We start from the raw sequence: 22,806 nt of genomic DNA on the forward strand, positions 1-22,806 counted from the left end.
GATCGGACGTCGGTTATGATAAATAGAAATAATTCGCGTTGGTACACTGAAATGCTTGTACAGAATGCTGTTCTCCTCCTGCATTTTCAGGAATTATTGATCAATATATACATATTATCTCTATGTATATGAAAAACAACCATTGAATTGTTTGAGAGTTATTCAACAAACTGAGCAAGAGATATCATAGTTTTCCTACCGCTGAGGTCGTAATTTGCATAATAGTTATCGATGTAACAACCGTACGTACATTTTTGACACTGATTTTATTTTCTCTTTGCTCTCACGCAACTCTGAATGTATGATTTCCCTTTTGCCTAATATCTTGTGGCATACCAGCCAAAATTTCCAAAATTAAAGTTGATTTCAAAACCTTTTTCTACCTGGCAGGGAATAATTAGATGAGCGTTTGTTTACACAACACATATCTTCTGCTCGCTCAGGACACAAACATTTGTGGTATTTTCAAAAGGAAGCGTTCCGATTCAAAGTCTCAAATTTTACTCAGGTATTGAATAATGACATTTTATTACGAATATCTAGTTAAAAATTTAAAAAATTATGTACCAGGTATACTTTTATCGCGTTAAATTTTACCTATTTTTCGCCCCATGTACAGCACTTTTTGAGGGTGTTGCTTAAGGGACAAAAAAAAAATGACAAGATAGCTGTGTACGGAAAAAATTAACATAACACAAATGAATGGGAAGACTTTTTCTTAAAACGTGTGAAGTTTGGTGTTAACTGAATTCATATTAAGCCTTCAACGAAGCTTGGGTTTTGCAGTGAATTTTGGACAATTTGCCAGGCGGAAAACCGCACTTAAACCGCGTTTTCAAATTTTCGCAAATTTCTGAAAAATTAACACTCGTCGGAACTTTTAAACTTGATTTTTGAGAACAGTTTACCAAAGGGTATCGTTGGGAAAATATGAGCAATTCACCAAAATGGTCGCTGACGGACGATTCTCGATCCTTACAGGCAGCCATTCTTAAAACGTACAGACTCCATTTACGAAGCCATTTTAGTGACAAACTCTGAATGATCGATTTTAATACATTTATTCATAATGGTCAGGTTTTTATTCCATCCGTTTAGCTTGGAGACATCTACGCTCTCAAGTTCTTTACCATCTGCCTTTGGCAGTTGATAATGGAATTTGATAATGAATGCGTAGTCGCACAAATTGTCAGAAGGTAGATGGGTGATATAAACCACAGTGGTTACTTTTAGGTACAACTGTTCCTTATTAACAAGAAGCACGTTTACCATCAATAACTTGATATCTATTCCACGGATTGCAGCAGAAAGTTTCATTGGTTTCAATTTGTAGTATATCAATGCTGTATTTTCACTTTTGGTTCCTCATTTGGATTTTTCTTTAGAGGCCAGGACATTAATTGCGGCAGCTTTTACATTTGTCATGACTGTTCACTAAGTACTTTTAGGAAGAAAGATAATTTGAAGTCTCAAATTATTAATAGGAAACGGTTCATGCATATTCACCATTGGAAAATTTACTAATTAATTGTCAGTCTTATCTTATCTTGTTTTTGCAACTCATGTATCTTAAAAGTAAAACAGAGGACTGAAGAGCCTTTTTGTTGTATGTTATATCTGCTAGTGTTGGAGTTGATGCTATACACAACAACTTATGCGGTTAACTTCTCTGGGTATAATGATAATTAATTAGTAAATTTTCCAATGGTGAATATGCGTGAACCGTTTCCTATTAATAATGTGAGACTTCAAAGTATCTTTCTTCTTAAAAGTACTTAGTGAACAGTCCTGACAAATGTAAAAGCTGCCGCAATTAATTTCCTGGCCTCTAAAGAAAAATCCAAATGAGGAACAAAAGTGAAAATACAGCATTGATATACTACACATTGAAACTAATGAAACCGTCTGCTGCAATCCGTGGAATAGGTATCAAGTTATTGATGGTAAACGTGCTTCTTGTTAATGAGGAACAGTTGTACCTAAAAGTAACCACTGTGGTTTTATATCACGCATCTACTTTCTGACAATTTGTGCGACTACGCATTCATTATCAAATTCCATTATCAAATGCCAAAGGTAGATAGTAAAGAACTTGAGAGCGTAGATGTCTCCAAGCGCAAGGGATAGAATAAAAACCTGTCCATTATGAATTAATGTATTAAAATCGATTAACCTATTCAGAGTTTGTCGCTAAACATGTGTCTGAATTTCCTTTCTGCTTCGATCGTATACATTGCTCTGACCATTGCACATGGTCATCCTCTTTTAAATATACTAAGCCAGAAAATATTCACTTTTTTTCGAAAGTCAATGGAAGACTACTATATGTATATTTCTGCGAATGTTCTGTACTAGTCAGTTAAAAGTGTTTGATGTCTGCTAATAACAGAAGCTTCGAAATTACGTTTCTGCGCTTGTAATAAAAATCGTGTATTACGTGCTATCCTTCACAGATAACTCAGCGTTTCAACAGATGAATTAGCCTTTTTTTATATCAGCGTTGGGGTTTAGGGAGCGAAACAATATGTAATGACAAGAAACAGAAAAAGCAAAATCAGCAGATTAATTTTATGACGTAGGGTAAGCTCTATGGTTAATACCTATTATCTCCTTAAGCAAAAGTAATGTTCTTCATAGGCCGCTAGTAATCAAAGGATTAAAACAAGAAGGAGCTAATGACGTATGAAGCATTTTCATGCAAATAAAGTTATCCAAACCAGGGTATCGCTTACTATTTGTTGTTTTAATTGGCCTGCTGTATGCTTGTACTGGTGCTTGCATTGTCTGCTTTTGAAAGTTAGGCATCTTTATTAAAAAAAATCAATTTTCCGGCCAATGGCATTTAAAAGCCTTTTATGCAAATAAAGTCACGGTAATGGAACCAGGTTCTCGTTTACGATTTGGTGTTTTAATTGTCATACAGTACGCTGGTGCTTGCATTGTCTGCCTTTAAAAGTTAGGCATCTTGATTATTAAACGATATTCCGGTTAAATTTTAATCGTATCGTTTTAAACCTTCGTGCATCGAATACAGGTCTGGATCAAAATTGGAGTTTGAAACTTGTATGTGAAACGTTTTGTAGGTAATGGAGGTTTGTAATCTGACTCTATGTATTTGCATCTTTATCTGCTGGTTGCCGATCACACTGCCTAATGTCTGCAAAGGTAAGAACTACTATAGCTATTACGTAATATCTATCTTACACCGAACATATAATTAACTAAGAACTGTTAAAAGTTATCCGATAAGTTCAAAGGGATCAGGTTCCAATGAGTTCTAGTTGCAGAAGAAGTACATTGTAGCGTTGAGGAAATTAAAAATATATATCATTCGGGAAGGCGATAAATGACTGCAATCTATATAACAGCGAGGACTGTTGCAGACCCATACAACGGTGCATTTGGTAAAATCCAGTGCCATATCAGGGTTCAAAGGAAAGGCTCGTAGTCCAAGATGATTATTTCCTGTCCTTTTTCTTCTTTGGAATTAAATTCGTTCAACGTAAGGATGGTGGCTGCCATTCTCTACAAAATACCAGGCTTAAGAGCTTCATTGTTATAATTAATTTTCTACAGAAATATGCTTCGAGCCGTTGGGAATGGAAAGCAAGAAAATCAAGGACAACCAAATAACTGCATCATCTGCTTTCAACAATGACTTCGCCAAAAATGGACCTCAGCGGGCACGACTGAATCTGGAGTCGTGGCCCCCCGGATACAGGGCTAATCCTAGAGACGCACGAGGTTGCTGGATCAAGGTTGGTCTCACAAATAAGAAAATCATCACTGGATTGGCCACGCAAGGATATGGAGTTAACTATTCTACTGAGTGGGTGACAAGTTATATTGTCTTGTACAAATCTAAAGCGGGCGAAATGCTGCCATTTAAAACCTTACAAGGGAACACTAAGGTGAGTCGATCCCTTCTCTGGCTACTTTTGAAGCACATTCGTGAGTATCATTTCAAACGATCCAAACAGTCTAGGATGCCGTGATTTGAACGTCGTTGAAGATACATCACACCTAAAAGTGGGCTTTTTTTTTTTTATAAAATAATAAAGCGCCTCCCGGTTAGCTCAATGGATAGAGCGCTGGACTGTTGTGCGGGAGGTCGAGGGTTCGAGTCCCGGCCGGACCAACACTCAGGGTCTTAAAATAATTGAGAAGAATTTGCTACCTTTCTATAACATCAAGAAATGGTTAGATATTCTAGTGTTCTCGGATAGGGACGCATGAATGGAGGTCCCGTCTCCTGCAGGGTTAGGGGTAGGAGACGTTAATTTCCCACGCACGAGATTACTGTGTGATAGATATCCTCCCCTAGGGTGGGATGGGTGGGAGGGTGGACTAGCACGTATGGTTCGTATGTCCCTTTCTAGTTCCTTCCCACTGCAAATGAATGCAGTGAAAGTGGAGTACATTAAATTAAAGGTTTGTCGCAAATATAAAGCTCTTTCTCGGTTGCAGTCATTAGTTTTACACCAGGATGAATATTCGTCTTAGTTAGTTAAAGAGTTGAGATAAAATCTAAGTGAAAAATTAAGCTGGTCCTCGGCCACTTATACTGTCTTCCGTTGTACAAGCGATTTACAATCAAAGCAAGTAGTAACCAAATAATTTCTTCAGTTGATGGCAGATTTAGATCGTGTTATTTTTCACTTCCAAAGAATTTTACTGGAAACAGAGACAGTTCTTCTGTTAAACGTCACGACATTCCTTTCCCTACTATGACGTCAGAGATAATGATCCTACCGCAAACGTGGAGCAGTAACATTGGTTTGCGCCTGGAATTATATGGCTGTGAATCAGGTAATGACACATTAATAAGGTTTAAATATAAACACATCTTTACTCTGAGACAAGATCGAAGCTTTCTACTAGGCAGTAACAGCTTAAAGCATTATTGATGTCGACATTCTTATAGGCACTAACGGCTAAAAGCATTATTGATGTCGACATTAAAATTGGAGGATATATTAATGCTCAATGTGCTCTCTCGTTTTAGGATATTATTTCCTTGTCTGGCGGATGTTTGACAGGCGGTATTTTACTCCAAATCACGCGGTAACAACTAGCGATGAATACATTATCGCAAAGGAAGAAACCTTAAAAGAGGTCAGCTTGTCCTTCAGTATCAGCGTACCCTTACATGCCTGTTTATCTATGTTTCTTATTCGCATTCTTTCCGATGAGCTAGCTACATTCTTATATTTAATTGAACACATATATCTTATTACGGGGCGATCTAAAAAACATACACACACATACAAAACAGAAGGAAGAGTGCATTTCCTACTTGCCCTCGATTTACTATCAATAGACAGAAACCGTCTTTGTCAAGAAAGGGACGAAAAGAGGAAATATTTATTTTCGGGGTCATTTTTTGGGAAGTTTCAATATACATAATGAACAAAAACAGTCTTTCCGGCTGTTTTCAACCATCTTGGAAATTTACAACTCCCGAATACTTTATTTTGATGTCACTCAATTGAGACACTATCAGGCACCTCTGATATACTTATGAGTTAAAAACATTTCTTCCAGATTGAAGAACATCTCCAAGTGATTCCAGGATTTTTGTCAGTTGATTTTGTGGCTTTCACGTGAGTTTCTGCTCAAACTGGTTTGGTTTATAATAAAGTAAACATTCACCCTCAAATGAAAACGCAGTCATACCCCTTCACAGAAAAGAGAAAGATATTTTTAGAGCTCATCCACTCCTAACCCTCCAAAAGGCTGAATTCTTAATACCCCTTGGTTAAGATAAAATAAATTCACTGTGTTATGGCGCGTTGTGGATTTATTGATGTGATATCTGTAATTATGGCTTGAGCACTTATATAAGAACACAAATGAAATGACAGATAAAACCTTGTGGTGGTTATAAACCCTTTTAGCTCCTTACTCTTTGTTACCCATCGAATAACTTTTAATCATAACCTTGAGTTGTCACTGCTGTTAAAACTTCAACCACAAAGCCTCGTCTAGTAGCCAGAAAATATGGCACAATTTGAAACATTTTTCCATCTAGAGGTGTTTCGAAGATGACCAAACATAGCCGAACATTAAGCCGCCTGGAGGACGTAAAGCGAATACCAGTCATAATCATTAGAATTACAGATCTTACCTGCATCAACGAAGTATTTAAAGAGTATAGGCTGAGAGTTTCGAAAGAAACTGTTTGGGGCTGCGTCGGTGGGGGTAACGAAATAATTTGGATATATCAACAAAGTTGAAATGGTAAATTTGCCAACGTAACGATTACAAAAGCTGACGTTTCGAGCGTTCGCCCTTCGAGCGTTAGCCCTCGTCGCTCCGACGAAGGGCTAACGCTCGAAACGTCAGCTTTTGCAATCGTTACGGTGGCCAATTTACCATTTTAACTCTGTTGATATATCCAAATTATTTAAAGAGTAAGTTTCCAGTTTTTGTATATTTTGTTATGACAATTTTCATTTCTACCTTTTTTCATATATTTTATTTTAGTCCACATAGATCTTGGCTAGGAGAAACAGTACTCACGGCTGGAGCAAAAATATTTTGTTTAAAATCAAGCGAAGAAAACTTGGAGGCCAAACTGAATATGGACATTAGGCATGGCAAAGCAGTGTTTCGATTTCCATGTGAGTGAATATTCTATCATATAAAGATCATTTAATATTATATAGGATCTCGCTGTGAAAAGTGGAGTGATATCTGACGAATTATCAATTTCTTGTTTGCCCATTGCTTTATTTGCTTCATGCCTATTTTTGTACTTTTCTTTTTACAGTGCGATGCAATTGTTCCTATCCTGAAGTTATAATTTCATTGAATAAAACGCTTGCTAATGCAAAGGTGTTGTACACAACTCAAAATATTACCATTCACGCTACAACAAGACGCGGAAATTGTCACCAGTCGTTATCTTTCCAGTGGGAGATTGCTAAAGCTAGTGATCACGTGAGTGAGTTTGGAATGTTTATCTCGCGAGGCAATGCATTTGAAAGTAAATCAGGGATTCTGAACCTGAGTGGCAGCGAGTTTGGTGAGGGTTTCCTTTACATCAGATGTGCTGCATTCATTCGTAATTCGGTAGGTGAACTTGTTTTGGAAACTTATGACTATGGATATGTTCGTTTGCTTGATCCGCCTCTGGTGGCACTTATCAATGGTCCTACTACGGCCATAAAAGGAAATGGAACTGTCGTGTTAGATGCGTCCAGCTCTCATGATCCTCTCAGTATAATAAACAACAATAGCGGCTTAATCTTCAGCTGGTTTTGTCGAAAAATGGACGAGAAGCTGAGGAGTTGCTTTGGTCGATACTCGAAAAGATTCCACAGCACTGGCTCCATTTTAATTGTGGATGTCGATTACATGGACGCTAATTACACTTACATGTTTGAATTAGTTATCATGAAGGATCGGAGAGTAACACGGGCATTCCACAATCTAACTGTTACACCACCGTATGTAATTTCTTTAAGGTAGGTGTAATCGCCTTCCGTAAGATCTTCACATTAATATCTGTTTTTTGTTTAGTTGGGGATCTGTACTTCATAAGTTACGGTATCGCTGTTTATTTTACAATTGATTTAAAATTTATTACTTGCTTTGCAACAGTTGTGTAATTAACTGCGGTCGGAAGGTCAGCACAAACAGACGACTGATCGTGGAGGCGACATGCATTGGCCCGTTCTGCGGCCAGGAAATGAGTTACCGCTGGACATTGTATCAAATCTCGTCAACGGAAAGGGGTGCATCTTGGCTCAAAGTCCGTAAATTTCGACGATATGTCCTAACTAATTTAGACAGCAGTAATATCATCTTTTCTGGCTCAAAGAACCCGCTGAAACAAAGCACGCATTACAAAATCGTGGCTTCTGTTCGTTTGCGTCACCGAATGATAGAGAGAGGTGAAATGGTTTTCATCACAAATACTCCGCCACATAACCCTTATGGTGACTTAGGTTGTCAGGCCTACCCTAGGATGGGAATTGTTCTTAAAACAGATTTCAGTATCACCTGTACTGGATGGCTTGACGAAGATCTTCCACTAACCTACCAGCTGAAGTAAGGAACTTACTTATAAACTCCCTATATCTCATTGCTTCAAACTTGACTATTTCTCCTAATCCTCCCGAAGAAAACAAAATCGTCGTAAAGGCATTCCCTGGTTAGAGTAATATACTTACATGAGGAAATTAAGTAATTCAAAGATCTTTGTTTGTTTTTAAAATAATGTCTTAGTAGCTTTGAAAATGAAACAATATCAATAAATCAATTCTGTTATTTTGTAGATTTCACTCATTAGAGGGTACTGTCATAATTGCTAAAGGGAATATTTCAAATTTTAAAACTAAGCTACCTCGAGGAAGCCAATCGGAAAATTTCGAGGTTAAACTGGAGGTGCAGATATTTGATTCCTTTGGCGACGTAGCTACTGCTGAACTCACAGTCCAGGTAAGATATTTACATATTTTTTCAGTTCCATGCAGATAACTTAATGGCACCCTCTCCTTTTTTGAGGTGTTACGGTAACTGATTACCGGCAGAAAGATAATAACCTCGCTATCTCCACGAAACACAATTTATTTAACTGTAAACAACAGGAGATAACTTAACACGAGCTAGCGACTACTCTTGGAACAATCCAATTAAAATTAACTATGTACTTTTCTACGCTTATCTGACCACAAGCAAAGTACTGTCCTTCTCTTTGGCGAAATCTCCTGAAGACTTCCTTCGCAGTATCGCACTCCACAGAAAACAACTCTGGACTTGACAGCAGAATGTCAGTATCACATCCGAACGGGAAAATTCCTTCACTTGTCACTTGTCACACAGTATCGCTTGTAGATCACAAACAGGGAACGAAGTCCCAAATCACGACAACAACCTGACTAGCGAGCTGCTTATATAAGCATCCGAATAGAGTCTAGAAGTTTCCAAAAGTAACTATTTATAACTATTACAGTAAACTCTATTTTTAAACTGATGAGTCACAGTTCTAGAAAATTATTGAAACAACATATTGCGTGACATCGACTTTCGCGAACTTTCTAGACAAACGATCCTTGTAACAGAGGACTTAAAGGATTACATGACCTGACGTACTGCCTACGCATGTCCCTGTAATTCATGTTAACGTGAGTAACCTAACAGTGCGTACTTGTTAAAAAAATCTAAAAACAAAGACATGAGCCTGCCTTCTTGATATGTTCCGAAAGGCCAGTAGATTGTGAAGAAGAGGCTTTCACAGCCTAGGTTCGAATCAGAAGAATTTCCTTTAAAAAGGACACACAATCAATAAGTAGTGTTGTCATGTTTCACCTGGAATTGATGGAGTTTAGAAAGCGCACTTTGCGCGATCGATTGTGTGTCCCCTTTGAATGTTTTAGAGTTGTGTCTGCGAAGTTTAAGCTGGTCACCTGCTAACGACTTCATCATTAGCACGAACAGGAAAGCCAACCCACCAAAGTATACAAGCTGAGAATGAATAGCTCTTGTTTAGAAGGGCTCATTAAATATATATCTTCGTTGTTTCTCTTAACATAAAGCAGTCGGTAGTGCAGTGTACCTTAAATTACAGGCAAGATTACTGTACTAAAGGTGAGTGATTTTTGCGCCAGGTGATGCCACTAACTGATACCGAGGTCGTCACTGAAGTTACTAAGGCTATTCACGGACCAAACAGTACAACTGCCGAGTTACTTAAATCTGGAGACCAGCAAAAGGCGACATTGACGTCTTACTTTACTCTTACAGCCACTGATGGGACAGGAATCTCTCTTGTGGAAAAAAACTCGGTAGTAGAACATTTTAATCAATGGTCTCTCCTGTATATTACGGTAACGTAACAATAACTACATTAATTTGCTGAGAGCATTCGTCTATTCTGGGTGATATTAATGATGACTCATTATCCCATGTGATAAAAATGATTCTTTAATGACGATTAATGATTCCACGTGATGTAAATGATTCTAGTATGATAATCAATAATTCCATGTGATATAATTTATTCTATTATAATAATTAATGATTCCATGTAATTCCATGTTCAACTTTGATGATTAATTCACAGTTTTATTTCGTTTCACTACATTAAGCCTTCTTAAATTTTCTATAACGTGCCTCGATTATGCAAAGGAATGGTAGGATAAGCAGTTGATAACTGTTTAGGTGGGTTATGGGCTACGGATACTTGCATCGAGAAACTGTTAAACTGAAAACCATCATTTTCCTAAACTCCAGTTCGTTTAATTGTTATTAAGGCAAAAGATGAAGTTTTAAGACACTTGGCTGTAGTTCAGCCTCAATTACTCCAAGACGTCACTCAACTTTCAGCAGTGGTTATCAAAGCAACTCGACAAAGAGAAAATATGAGAGTTACCTCTTTGGTAAGGATATTCTTGACGCTGGTGCCCAGCATATAGTTACGCTATTTATTTCTGAACCAAGCCAGTTTAAGTTTGCTAGGAGACAGTTAACAGATCAACCATCAGTTTTAGCGTATATGAGTTTTAGAATGACCAGATGTTTCCAAGATATCTATATGCAGTTACGGTTCATACAATTAATGGATTAATCATGCTGACCGTCCACTTAAGGTGGCTCGATAGGCCAAAAAATCATAAAAACTTCATATTTTTGGAAATAAGTTTCTGGGCACCAACAGTCATTGTAGTTTCAAGAAAAGTAAGTCTTTTGTAATTTTTCCCATGGCTATTGTATGTTTTTCAACTGTTTTTGGATCTGTTTGAGCGGTTGCTATGGAAACCAGCATTGTTAACGCGTCGTTTTCCACCAAAAAAAGCCAATGATTTCAAAGAAATCTTCACAGGAGTGACCAGAATAGATTTCAGGGGCCTGGTAAATAGTTAGGCCCTAAATGAGGACATTGTGTGCTGATACATGACGTACTTGGCATGAGAAAAACGTGTTCGCTTGTTTACGATCTATCTACTGAGAGTTGAAGCGAATTATGCCTCCAAAAAGGAAATTTAGGAACGTTAGAAGAAAAAAAAGGAGGTTTACAGGCAACAAGTATACTAAGAAAAGAAATTCTGAAGAAATGGAAGGAACTGATGATCAGGAATCAGTGAAAGAAAGCGAGGAATCAGACATCACCGATATCGAAGATGAAAAGATTCCGAAAAACATCACACGGAATTCTGATCGTACTAAATCGATGCCTGCTACCCTGAGAAAGTTGGACGATAAGTCTAGCGATTCTGGAGACCCTGAAAACGATGAGGAGGAAAAGATGGCAAGTATAGAGGGTTTTCGTTTGATTGATATCTCTGTACTTGCTTCAGTCTTCGAGTCATTTTGGTGTCCGATGTGTAAATATGGCCACGTCACGTTCGAGGAGGATTGCAGCGCCAAGATGGGTTTTGCTACTCTTTTTGTGCTAAAATGCACATCCCAAAAGTGCAAATACTCGAAGAGGTTTTTTTCCTCTGCTAAAATCGAAGGGAGTCAGGCTTATGAAGTCAACCGAAGAGTTGTCCTTGCTACAAGGAACATTGGAATTGGACACCAGAGTCTTGTAAAATTCGCTGCGGTGATGAACATGCTACCGCCCATGAACGAGAACTCTTATCGAGATCATGTTGCCACAATTCGCAATTCTGCGGAGACTGTAGCCAAGGAGAGCATGCAAAATGCAGCTGAAGAGGCAAAAGAATTTTATGAGCCAGGAGAAGATGGGGTCTTTGACATTGGAGTGTCAGGGGATGGAACTTGGAGAAGAAGGGGGTACTCTTCAGCTTATGGGGTCGTCACTGCAATATCCACAGTTACTGGTAAAGTTCTCGATGTGGAAGTAATGTCCAAAGAGTGCAAGGAATGCATGGTTTGGAGAAGCAAAGAAGGAACTGTTGAGTTTCAGGAGTGGTGGGAAGGACACCAGCATCTTTGCCAGGCAAACTATTTTGGTTCTTCGGGGTCGATGGATGCTTCTGGAATGCTTGCCATATTTGAACGGTCTGTTCAAAACTACTCTGTTCGTTATACAGAATTTCTTGGGGATGGAGACAGTAAATCCCACAAACTTATTGTTGAAGAAGCCGTTTATGGGCCTGTTGAAGTAAGAAAATTGGAATGTGTGGGCCATGTCCAGAAACGTTTGGGGTCGCGACTTCGCTCACTGAAGAAGAGAACTGGTCAGACACGTCTTCAAGATGGAAAGTCAATTGGCGGAAGGGGCAGGCTAACAGACAATGTCATTGATAAACTGCAAGTATATTATGGGAAAGCCATTAGGAACAATACTCATGATATCCAAGCTATGGAGAATGCTGTAATGGCAATTTGGCATCATACACAGTCAACTGATGATAGCCCAGATCACGACCTGTGCCCCCCTGGAGAGAGTTCATGGTGTGGCTTTCAAAGGGATGTTGCACAGGGGACCTCTGATTATAGACATAACCATCCCCTTCCAACGGCTGTGGCTAATGCCATCTATCCCACCTTTGAAGCCTTGAGTGAGCAAAGTCTGCTTGCACGCTGTCTACATGGTGGTACGCAAAACCAAAATGAGGCCATCAATGCCCTTATCTGGCAGCGTGCTACAAAGGAAACCCACTCTGGGCTAGCAGTGGTGGAACTTGCTACCTTCTTGGCAGTCTCACATTTTAACAATGGCACTATTTCTATCATTTTAGTTCTTCGAAACCTGGGAATTGACCCAGGATTTCATTGCATCAAAGCTTGCCGAAAGCAAGATCATAATCGAATTCGCCATTCTCGCCGTAAAAGCTCTGAGCAAGCCAAAAAAAGGAGAAAACAGATCAGAAACTTCAAAAAAGGTTACAGTGACACTTTAGAGGCAATAGAAGGACAACAGTATGGTGCTGGTGCCTTCTAACATTGTTTTCAACTCTTGACTGCTTGCCCAATGATCTTGTGAACTTTATTTGCTATTTTCTAATTTTCCGTATTTCAGAGGTTTTGAAACCTTGTGACAATAATATCTCAAAAAATATTTACGATAAGTAGATCAAATTTTCACAGCATCTCAAGTGTCAATAGCTGTGTGCAATGACCTATTTTTATAGTGTTTGGACTTCTCACTCATGGGTTATGCCTTGTAAATTGAAGTGTAGTCAGGGTTATTTTTTGGTCTTTCTTTGTTGAGAGCTAATTCATGAATGCAACATAGTACTTACCTCAAAGTAGGTCATTGCACAGCTGTGATACAGTACAACAAGCACCTGAAGTTTTAGCTCTATAGCATAAAGCAGAGTAGAGATATCTTTGCCAAAAAACATACCTATTTTTGTCTCTCGGAATTGGGTGTGGCTAGAATAAATGGTGTGGCTCCTCTGAATTTTATGGAATGCTCTCCTAACTTAGTGGAAAGTAATGGGTAAGACCTATTTAAGTTTGTGGCACAAGTATAATGATATGATTTAAAGTTTAAGTGTTGGTAAAATTGTTGCCAAAATGAGCATTTTTAGACTATCGAGCCACCTTAACGCAAGGTCGTCTCAATCATGTTAGCAATATGTTCCTTTAAATAAAAAAATTAAAAGATTTGGTGACCCAAAAGAGAGAACATTATGTTAATGAGAAAGTAATGAATTCGAATCGTAGAATAAATTACTAGATAGATGTTCCCTTGAGCTGAGCCCAGTTCTCCTCTGCTTAGATTTATTTTCTAATTCAGTGCTCAATAATCGACTATGCGCTTAAAGGGAAATCGTCTTCTAGAGCCTCATTATTTCTCTACAGTACGATGCTGTTACATTACTCAAATCGATGACAAGTCACCTAGATACAGAGGCGAGTAACAGCAAGGACATTGATGAAATAGAAATGGTTGGAGGCGCACTATTGAATGGAATGTCCTATGTTTTTGATATTTTGACGAAAAATAAAGTGACAGACGCAAAACATAACCAAATGGCTGAAAGGATTGAACAGGTAAGACAAATTTACAGATAACTAAAATTAAAGATAAGGTAACGATAGCCTAAGTACTCGGACTGAATTTAAGTCCTTTAAAATACAACAAGGCCTACATTGGCATACATCTCATCGATTTTACAATGGATGTTGTATTTCAGAATCCACGCTTGATCGAAGAATCAGTTGCTCTAGTGGATAATCTTGGCACAGCTCTTCTGTCAACTAAAGTTGTTGGCGAGTCAGAACCTAGCGTGTATGAAACAAATGCTCTATCCATGGTCCTCGACAGACAGACTCCAGCTATGATTGTAAGGAAACATCTTCTTGGCAGAAGTAGTGGAAGTGGTGTGGTGTTTCCTCCACAAGCAGCTCTAAAATTCCCTAACCATTCAGTAGATGTGCAGGTAAGTAACGGTCAGCATTTCTACGGCTGATCAGTTCATCAACGTTGAAATGCTATGTCAAAATATTCATACAGTGAGACCCTCGACCTCGTTCATCAAGTTTTCAGATTATGTGCAAACGTGAACATTATTTTCAAAGATCTATCTTACATTTCCAAATTTTGAGATTTATATAACGTGAAAATAATAAAAATTGATTCTATAAATTTGAAACTTCAAAGTTTCAAATGTATAGAATAGAATAGAGTGAAGATCTCTTCTCTTTTCTTTTTTAGATGCTTATATTTAAATATAATCCGTTTTATTGGGATAACACGGCCAAGAATATAACATCAGCGGTTACAGACCTCAGTATAAAAAGGAATGGAACTGAAATTCATATTTCAGACCTTAAGGAGCCATTTGAACTGTTTATCCCACTGAAAACACAGTCTGTGAGGAGAACATTTAACACGTTTTTCGTCAAACCGAGCGAGACATTTGAAAACATTCGTTATCACGAAATAAGTATTCCGTCTGAAGAAACAGTTGCTATTATTGACATCGTACCCAGTGGAAACAATTTATTAGAGGTTTTCATCAGCGCTGGAATAAGGCCTACTCCGGAAAATTACAGCTTCAATAGTCAAATACCTCATTATGGAAACTGCGGGAATTCTGTTAGCGAAACTATTTTGGACCAGCAATGTTCACCATACAGACTTCTGATATCAAGCAGCCTGACAGGCAAGACAGGAGTGTACTACATTGCAATATTGCTCCGTAGAAACTACTCTAATAAAGGAAGAAAGGCGAAAGAAACCGACACAGAAGGGGATTTTTTGGTTAAACGTCAGTTGCCATCTCCTTCCAAGGATACAGGTGTCCGTAAAAAGCGTTTTTGCGTTGATGTTAAGGATCCCCCAACCACACCGCCGCCAATACTAAACACTGTCAACTCAGCGTACAGTTTGAATGACGTCAATTATACAATGTCTGTGTCAATCAGCAGCTGTTTGTATTGGTCCAAACAAGATCGAAAATGGACAAGCAAGGGTTGTAAGGTAATAAACAACTAGATGGATGGAAGTTATCGCTTTTTGATATATCCAAATTATTCGTTACCCCCACCGACGCAGCCCCTAACAGTTTCTTTAGAAACTATCAGCCTTTATTCTTTTGTATCTTAGGTTGGCCTCAAAACTAATCACACGAGCCTCCACTGCCTCTGCACTCATCTATCAACATTTGGTGGAGAATTTTTTGTCGCCCCAAATCCTATCGACTTTGACAAAGTTTGGTTGGAGTTTAAAAACATGGAAGAAACTGGAAACTTTGTGTTAGCAGCTGTATTCTCTATATACGGCCTATATGTTGTAGGTCTGCTGTTAGCCCGCCGATTCGACTCGAAAGACCAAGATAAGGTGTGGTTTTAAGAATATTTGATTACCAGTACTCAATATTTGCTCCTCTCCGATGGTTTTTTGACGAATATAAAAATACAGATCCGTCCACTGATCATAATTATTCAGAAACCATTACAATGAGATGTATATAATAAACAAAATGCAATACAAGTACTCTAAAGCTGGTTTTTTCTTTTAAGAAATTAGAAGTAAAGGAAAAGTAGCTTAACAGGGAATGAAAAAATCGATGCAAATATTTTCTAGGTTAGACGAACGGCCGCAATTGGTGTATTTTCTGTTTTTATCGAGATTTTCCTCAGAGAGTTATTATTTGCACTCGGTGAGAACAAATTACAGAATAGCCCTAACACCAGACTAGACGGATAATCTGTACTTCTCATGTTTAAGACTCCCCATAATAGTATCTTTGGAAACATGCTTTTATTACAGTTAGACTCAGTGATTACCAAAACTTATCACCATCATTGTTCCTTTAAGGTTGTGGCAAATGTGTTATTGAGTGAAGACAACCCGCAAGAGGGTCACCATTACGAGATACAAATTCAGACTGGAATTTGGAAAGGATTTGGTACAACTGCAACCGTAGGAATTGACATCTTTGGGGAAGAAGGTAGCAGCGGCCCGATTATTTTATCAGATTTATCACTCTACGGGAAACTATTTTCTCGTGGAAGTGTATCGAATTTTGTGGTATTTCTTCCCTGTAGTTTAGGACGTTTAGACAAACTTCTCATTTGGCATGACAATTTTGGCTCAAGTCCATCCTGGTTTCTTCAACAAGTCATCATTACTGAGTCCCACGAAGGAAAAACATGGTATTTCTTTGCAAACAAGTGGATTGCTATTGAACGAGGGTCAGGAAACCTTTGCATTGAACTTAAGGCACGTAAGGAAAAAGAGCGCGCTGGATTTCGTCATTTGTTCTTGTCTAAGGCTTCAAGAGGACTTGGAGATGATCATCTTTGGTTGTCATTGTTTACTCGTCCACCTCACAGTTCCTTTACCCGTTGTCAGCGACTATCTTGTTGTGTGTCGTTTCTGTTTTTGTCCATGGTGACAAACGCAATGTTTTATCAGTTTTCTGAAAGTCCATCACATACGTTTCGCGTGGGACCAATGGTGCTAAGCTGGAGACAAGTGGTGATTGGAATACAAAGTGGACTCATAGCAATCCCCGTAAATGTCCTTCTAATTACGATCTTCAGAAACGTAAGGGCGCATTCTGAAAGTTATTCTGACCTTGGCACTACTCAGCGATCGTCTTCTCGTCTACCAGATTATTTCGTTTACATTGCATGGTTTCTATGTGCATTCATAACCCTATCATCTTCAGCATTTACAGTGTTTTATGGCCTGTCATGGGGCAAGGACATTTCAAATCAGTGGTTGACATCGATCCTTACCTCCTTTTTTGGAGATATTGTGCTCACTCAGCCCATGAAAGTAATTCTCCTTGCTATGATTGTGTCGCTCAGAACGAGATCGCTTCCGGAAAAAGAAGAGGTGTATGGGATGACTGCTTATATAAACCGAAAACAAGAATATAACGCTCCAAACAATCACGACCTAAACAGGGCTAGAGCGGATGGAAGAAAATTCTTTAGAATGTGGAGGATGATTAAAGATTTGCTGGTGTTCCTCGTATTTGTCCATGTCCTCATGGTTGTTTGTTACAGCAATAGAGATTATAAGCGATACCTGGTGACTGCTTCGGTAGAGGAAAAGCTCACTGGTTTTAATGAGGTACCTTTAGACATTTATCAATAAAGATTTAGAAATGCAAAGACTGGCAAAAACTAACGATAAAAACCGACGTTTCGGTGTCATCATGACGCCATTGTCAAGGAGAAATAAAAAATGAAGTTTGTGGCAAGGTGTAACACTAAATTAGAATTCTATGTACGCAGCCCAGACAGACGCCCAAAGAACCAATATCCATTGTTCGTGTGGTCATACCTTTCAAAGATCAGGAATGAGCAAATTATGTTAAGAAAGAGCTCAAGAATCTTAGCTTGAAGGTGCAGACAACTGTCCAGCCAGTATTTGTTAGCCGCAAAGTTGGCCAAGATCTTAAAGTACGAGAAACCAAGCCGCAGATTGTCAACCAACAACGCGTCGTTTATCAATTTCAATGTGACCTGTGTGATGCGGGTTATGTGGGCTATACACGCGGACACTTACACACACGCGTGGATGGACATAAACGAAAGGCATCTTCAATATATAAACACTACCACGAACGGCACAGCGAAGTCCCGAAAGACCTACTGAAACGTTTTAGCATTCTGAAAAAAAGTGTAGTAACAAGTTCGATTGTTTGGTGAACGAAATGCTTTTCATCAGAGACTTAAAACCCACTCTGAACATGCAAAGCGATTCAATTCGCGCAAAAGTATTTGTTTAATTAGCTCGTAACATATTTATGCTAATTTAGTGTTACACCTTGCCACAAACTTCATTTTTTATTTCTCCTTGACAACGGCGTCATGATGACACCGAAACGTCGGTTTTTATCGTTAGTTTTTGCTAGTCTTTACCTTTAGACATGACATTAATAACAAGGATTCAAATTAGAATCACATATAATCGTGTAATTATGGGGAAGACGTTCGAACAGTTTCTTTACTTAGCTCGTATAAGTTTACATCCCAAAAGCGATTCAATGGCGATTAAAAAAGAATAGGTCTTGTCTCAGCTTGTAGTGGAGAGGCGTTGCGTCATTTACTGATAATGCTTTAACCATTGACGAATAACGTACCACCGAAATTACTCGTTTTCAGTAGCCAAGAGCGATTCGTTATGCAACCAAACCAACCTAAAAAAAAAGGACTTTAAAGTCGTAATCAGGCATGTGTAAATTTTATAACTGACCGCTTAGTCGCTGGACCGTCATTTCAGAGAAGCAGCTACAATGGCATCTCGATTTTTCACACTTCCAATAGAATTGCTTATGAGAGATCGGGTGTTCGAAAAATCAAAAAAGGCTTCCAAAAACACTCGTTTTACCAAAAGACTTTTAAAAAGACCTAAGAAGACAGAAGACACTCCTGTTTTCAGGAAGAAAAAAATCCATACTTGTGATGTGGCAAGACATTCAAACATGCTCCGAGGAGCCTCTCCAGTATACAGTAGAGCGACCGGATCGTATGGTAACGGCATTTTAGTTGCAGTTTCTTGCGACTTTATACTACAAATTCGTGAGCATTTCGATTTCACCTTAGTATACAAGAGGCTGAAGCTGGTTTAAATTATCCTAATGCACCAAGTAGAGAAGAAATGTAGTCGATTCATAAATAATTTATTCGACATTTTGGTGCATGTGTGGTCTCGCTGAGCAGTTTCAATCGTTGTTTATATTTTGAACCGCCCTGCAGGTTCGTCAAAATACGGCACAACTCGTAAAACTACTCATTGACAATACACACCAAAGCTTCTAACAAGATACATTTGTTCTTTCCTGGGCTTTCAAGGTTCTAGGAATAGAACGTGTATTTTCAAAGGGTGGAAAAAATTAGTTCGCAAATTCCAGAGTCTCGACAAATCAAGGTCAAAGAGATCAGGGCAAGAAATTTTAGTGTCTAACCTGGGCACAACCAACGAAAACAGCTTTGATTTGAGATATTGGGACTTGGAAAAAAGATTGTTTTTTTTTTTATGATTCCGCTGTGAATTGTGCGAGTACAGCTGTACCAGGGGTTCTTGGTGGAACATGCATTTTACAGAAATGTTCTCAATACACTTCTCCTCAGGTGACAGACAAGAATTCGTTTTGGATTTGGATAAGAAATAAGTTGGTTCCTGGACTCTATAATGTCTCTTGGTATAACAAACACCCCTTTGCTTATGAAGAAGGATTTATTAGCAACAAAGCAGCTTTCCTTATGGGAATGCCGCGACTCAGGCAAATCCGTTTTAAGGAAGGTAAGAGTTAACCTACCTCACTATAAAACGTTTAATCAAATTAAACCGAGCACAAATACTCGCTCTCGACTTTGCACGACCATTGACTCAAAAACCTTTCTGAACTTGTGCGGTACAGAATAGCTGATATTGTTAAAAACTGGATCATTGGATAATGCAATTCAAGACTTTTCATTGGCTTATCCATTATGGTATATGAGCCAATATACCATAAACTACGATATGGTAAGCATACGCATAAGCTTAAAATTGAAAGGGAGCTAAAAATGTAATAAAATTTAATAATTTAATGTAGCGTTTTTATTAAAACAATTATTCCACTCGCGTTTGTTGGATATGAGATGATTATAGCCAACTCGGCTCTACGCACCTCGTTGGCTATCTGTCATCTCATATCCAACGCGCGCTCGTGGAATAATTGTTAATTATATTTTGGAAGTGTGACCTATATCTTAAACATCTGATTATTTTTATATAGTATGTTTCATCATCTCCAAATATATTTACTTCATACAATTACTTTCCAAATACTCTTTTACAGAAATCAACATCCATTGCAAGTTTTTCCGTGTGACTGGTGCAAAAGAACGCGTGTTAAAAAATTGTTCGCCTTACCAATCCACAGCCAGCGAAGACAAAAATGCTTTCTACCAGCCAGGATGGATTCCTGTCGATAATCACACACTCTATTCTGAAAACTCTTTACTTTCTCAACTTTGTCCGAAGCCTTGGAGATACAAGTCTCCGCAGACATTACAAACTCTCCCTTACCAAGGATATTTTAGAACGTATGATGGTGGAGGATACGTGGCCTATCTTGGATACAATGAAATATCGGCTTTGGAGATAATCGACAATCTCCAAAACAATAACTGGCTTGATGAGTCCACTGCCGCGGTTTTCATCGAGTTCTCTGTCCATGAACCATCCAGTAGACTGTTTAGCTTCGCCAGGTATTTTTACGAGAGGTTACCCACCGGTGGAAGTGTAACCTCTCGTGACGTGCAGACATGGACTCTTTACCGAGCTTCCAGTAGCTTTTACGCTGTATACGAACTCCTGTTCGTCATATTGTCCCTTTTGATCATATTATCAGAAGTCAAAGAATTCGTAAGTGAAGGAAAAGCTTATCTTGTTTGTATCTGGAACTGGATCAGGATTTTTCAAATATTATTTTCGGTTTCTGCGGCAGTACTGGTCGTGTTAAGGGCGAATGAAACAAGTCTCTATGTAAAGAGGATAAAAACAAATCCTTTTGACCATTCCAGTCCAGACCATGTGGTCCAGCTTTGTAATGTCGAGAATTATTTACTAGCTATATTAATTTTTCTTTCTACGCTCCATTTACTGAAGCTGCTGAAACTTAATCCTCAAATCTGGCAAATGACGAAGACGTTAAGAGGATCTTGGAGATCACTTGTATCATTTGCGGCGGTACTCACCACCTCGCTAATGGCCTTCTCCTGTGCTGGATTTCTTGCTTTTGGCTTCGAAATAATGTCATTTTCATCCTTCTATCAGGCCCTTGTTACTGTTCTTCAATTGTGTATAGGTGGGAACGTAAACCTCACTGATGTCAAAATGCAGTACCAAGTACTTGGTTCATTATATATTTTTACGCTCGTCATTTGGATGGGACTACTTTTGGTCAATTTCGTCATCGTTATTATAGTGGAGTATTACAGAGAAGTCAGAACAAATGCAACGTCTCCTTACGCGTCGTTAACTGAATTTATGTGCAATTATTTCTCAGCGAAGTTAACCAGGTTACTTAAATGGAATGTGAAAAGGCGAGGATTCAAACTCCCTAACGACGCCTACAGGAAGGAACTTTGGCAAAGGGAGTTCGGTGCGGTGTCACAAGATTTACACACCTCACTTCAAAGTCTTGATCTAGAGTCAAGATCAACTTTATCTTTACAGAACTTTGATAATTTCCACAGTTACGCAAATTGCCAAGAGCTCTTTAAATCTATTTCCATAGTAAACGAAAACAAAGAACTGCTTTTGAACGATGAAGATGGGGAAACCACGCGATATTGGAATACAGGCGAAGAGGATATTGCCGTTTCCCAGAGTTTATCATTATCTCCGATGACACCTTCTTCAAACGATACCCAACATGATTTGAAAAGGGTATTTAAAATACGCCCAATTTTGAAACTGTGTTATTTTGAATGCTCATACGACCTTAGTGAGTTAGAGGTCGAACGTTTTAAATCCAACATTGTCGAAATAGCCCTGGAACTAAAGAGGATGCTGGCTTACTTGAGGAAAGTGCCAGCGTAACTTTTACACAGTTTTCTTAGTACTTTTCAATGGGGTATAGCAAAAATGTAAAATGAAATTTAGGGTCTTCGGTTCCAAATTCTTTGCTGCTATCAAGTACAAAACTACCAACCCTTTGATCAACAATGTCAGTTTAGAAAAGGAAAGTTCTCTTCTTTTTAAGACTTGATGCACGAAAAACCCAACTGTTATCATAGTCTGCTAGAAATGCTTAGGGATGAAATTTGAACACAGACTTTACATTGGGAAATTTCAACTTTAAATTGTTTTCTTTCTACTGCTAAGGCGCATGAAAAATTTTCGCATAGTCTATGGACCGCAAAGACGTTGAAAATGAAAATCTTTGCATGCTCATCGCAGTGTCAACTCGTAATACCTAATTCATGAATTGTCTGCCATGTAGCTTCCAACTACATACCTCGATAATTAGAAAATGTGAAAATATCGCATTTTTCGGCCTAAATAACGCCGGAATGCTTTCACAAAAAATTAGACATTCAATTTATATTGAGAATTCAGCCACTTAGAACAGCAAAACTTTGGTCCGGTTTCCTGACGGATTTGGACCTCCCTAGATTGGGGCCCTCGTTCCATACCCTCCAAAAAATTTGGACCCCTAGTTTTGTCGACGCTCCTTTAAGAATTCCTAAATGATGATGAGTAATGAAAACAAAAGGATTTTTTTCATTAGAGTTTTTTTCTATCTAACAATATTGTATTTATGGTCTTTTTATACCTTGTATTATCTTGTCTTTTTCCGTGAATCGCGACTATAAAGATGGTAAGATCTTTTCACGTCCACGTAAACGAATTTATTTTAAATGTGACCCATGAATTAAGAGCTGAATTAAACGTGATTCGTGAACGATTTTGTTTTGTGTGAT

General features: G+C 38.4%; 3 protein-coding genes across 3 annotated transcripts; all 3 read left to right on the forward strand.

The window, feature by feature from the left end:
* Nucleotides 1–3,292: 3,292 nt before the first annotated feature.
* On the forward strand, nt 3,293–6,631 carry LOC148727729 (lactadherin-like). The gene is made up of 5 exons (XM_088763090.1): nt 3,293–3,911; nt 4,668–4,809; nt 5,006–5,115; nt 5,545–5,603; nt 6,487–6,631. The coding sequence occupies exons 1-5, from the start codon at nt 3,600–3,602 to the stop codon at nt 6,629–6,631; spliced, it is 768 nt and encodes a 255-aa protein (XP_088619216.1). The 5' UTR covers nt 3,293–3,599.
* A 201-nt stretch (nt 6,632–6,832) lies between these two features.
* On the forward strand, nt 6,833–22,790 carry LOC111327288 (polycystin-1-like protein 2). The gene is made up of 12 exons (XM_088724863.1): nt 6,833–7,469; nt 7,606–8,055; nt 8,283–8,445; nt 9,615–9,791; nt 10,260–10,385; nt 13,726–13,917; nt 14,061–14,306; nt 14,582–15,349; nt 15,476–15,709; nt 16,190–17,455; nt 19,462–19,633; nt 20,175–22,790. Exons 1-12 carry the CDS (start codon nt 6,958–6,960, stop codon nt 21,920–21,922), a joined length of 6,054 nt encoding a protein of 2,017 aa, XP_088580989.1. The 5' UTR covers nt 6,833–6,957; the 3' UTR covers nt 21,923–22,790.
* On the forward strand, nt 10,579–13,321 carry LOC148727730 (uncharacterized). The gene has a single exon (XM_088724834.1). The coding sequence runs from the start codon at nt 10,970–10,972 to the stop codon at nt 12,857–12,859; it is 1,890 nt and encodes a 629-aa protein (XP_088580960.1). The 5' UTR covers nt 10,579–10,969; the 3' UTR covers nt 12,860–13,321.
* Nucleotides 22,791–22,806: the final 16 nt, after the last annotated feature.

This window comes from Stylophora pistillata, chromosome 6, assembly GCF_964205215.1.
Source record: "Stylophora pistillata chromosome 6, jaStyPist1.2, whole genome shotgun sequence".
NCBI lineage: Eukaryota > Metazoa > Cnidaria > Anthozoa > Scleractinia > Pocilloporidae > Stylophora > Stylophora pistillata.

Excerpts from the sequence above, each read along its gene's own strand:
- LOC148727729 (XM_088763090.1), top strand. The coding sequence starts at position 3,600 with ATGGAAAGCAAGAAAATCAAGGACAACCAAATAACTGCATCATCTGCT. Across the intron at positions 3,912-4,667 it reads CCTTACAAGGGAACACTAAG|AATTTTACTGGAAACAGAGA; the intron begins GTGAGTCGATCC and ends TCACTTCCAAAG. Across the intron at positions 5,116-5,544 it reads AGGAAGAAACCTTAAAAGAG|ATTGAAGAACATCTCCAAGT; the intron begins GTCAGCTTGTCC and ends CATTTCTTCCAG.
- LOC111327288 (XM_088724863.1), top strand. The coding sequence starts at position 6,958 with ATGTTTATCTCGCGAGGCAATGCATTTGAAAGTAAATCAGGGATTCTG. Across the intron at positions 8,056-8,282 it reads CCACTAACCTACCAGCTGAA|ATTTCACTCATTAGAGGGTA; the intron begins GTAAGGAACTTA and ends GTTATTTTGTAG. Across the intron at positions 14,307-14,581 it reads ACCATTCAGTAGATGTGCAG|ATGCTTATATTTAAATATAA; the intron begins GTAAGTAACGGT and ends TTTCTTTTTTAG.
- LOC148727730 (XM_088724834.1), top strand. The coding sequence starts at position 10,970 with ATGCCTCCAAAAAGGAAATTTAGGAACGTTAGAAGAAAAAAAAGGAGG.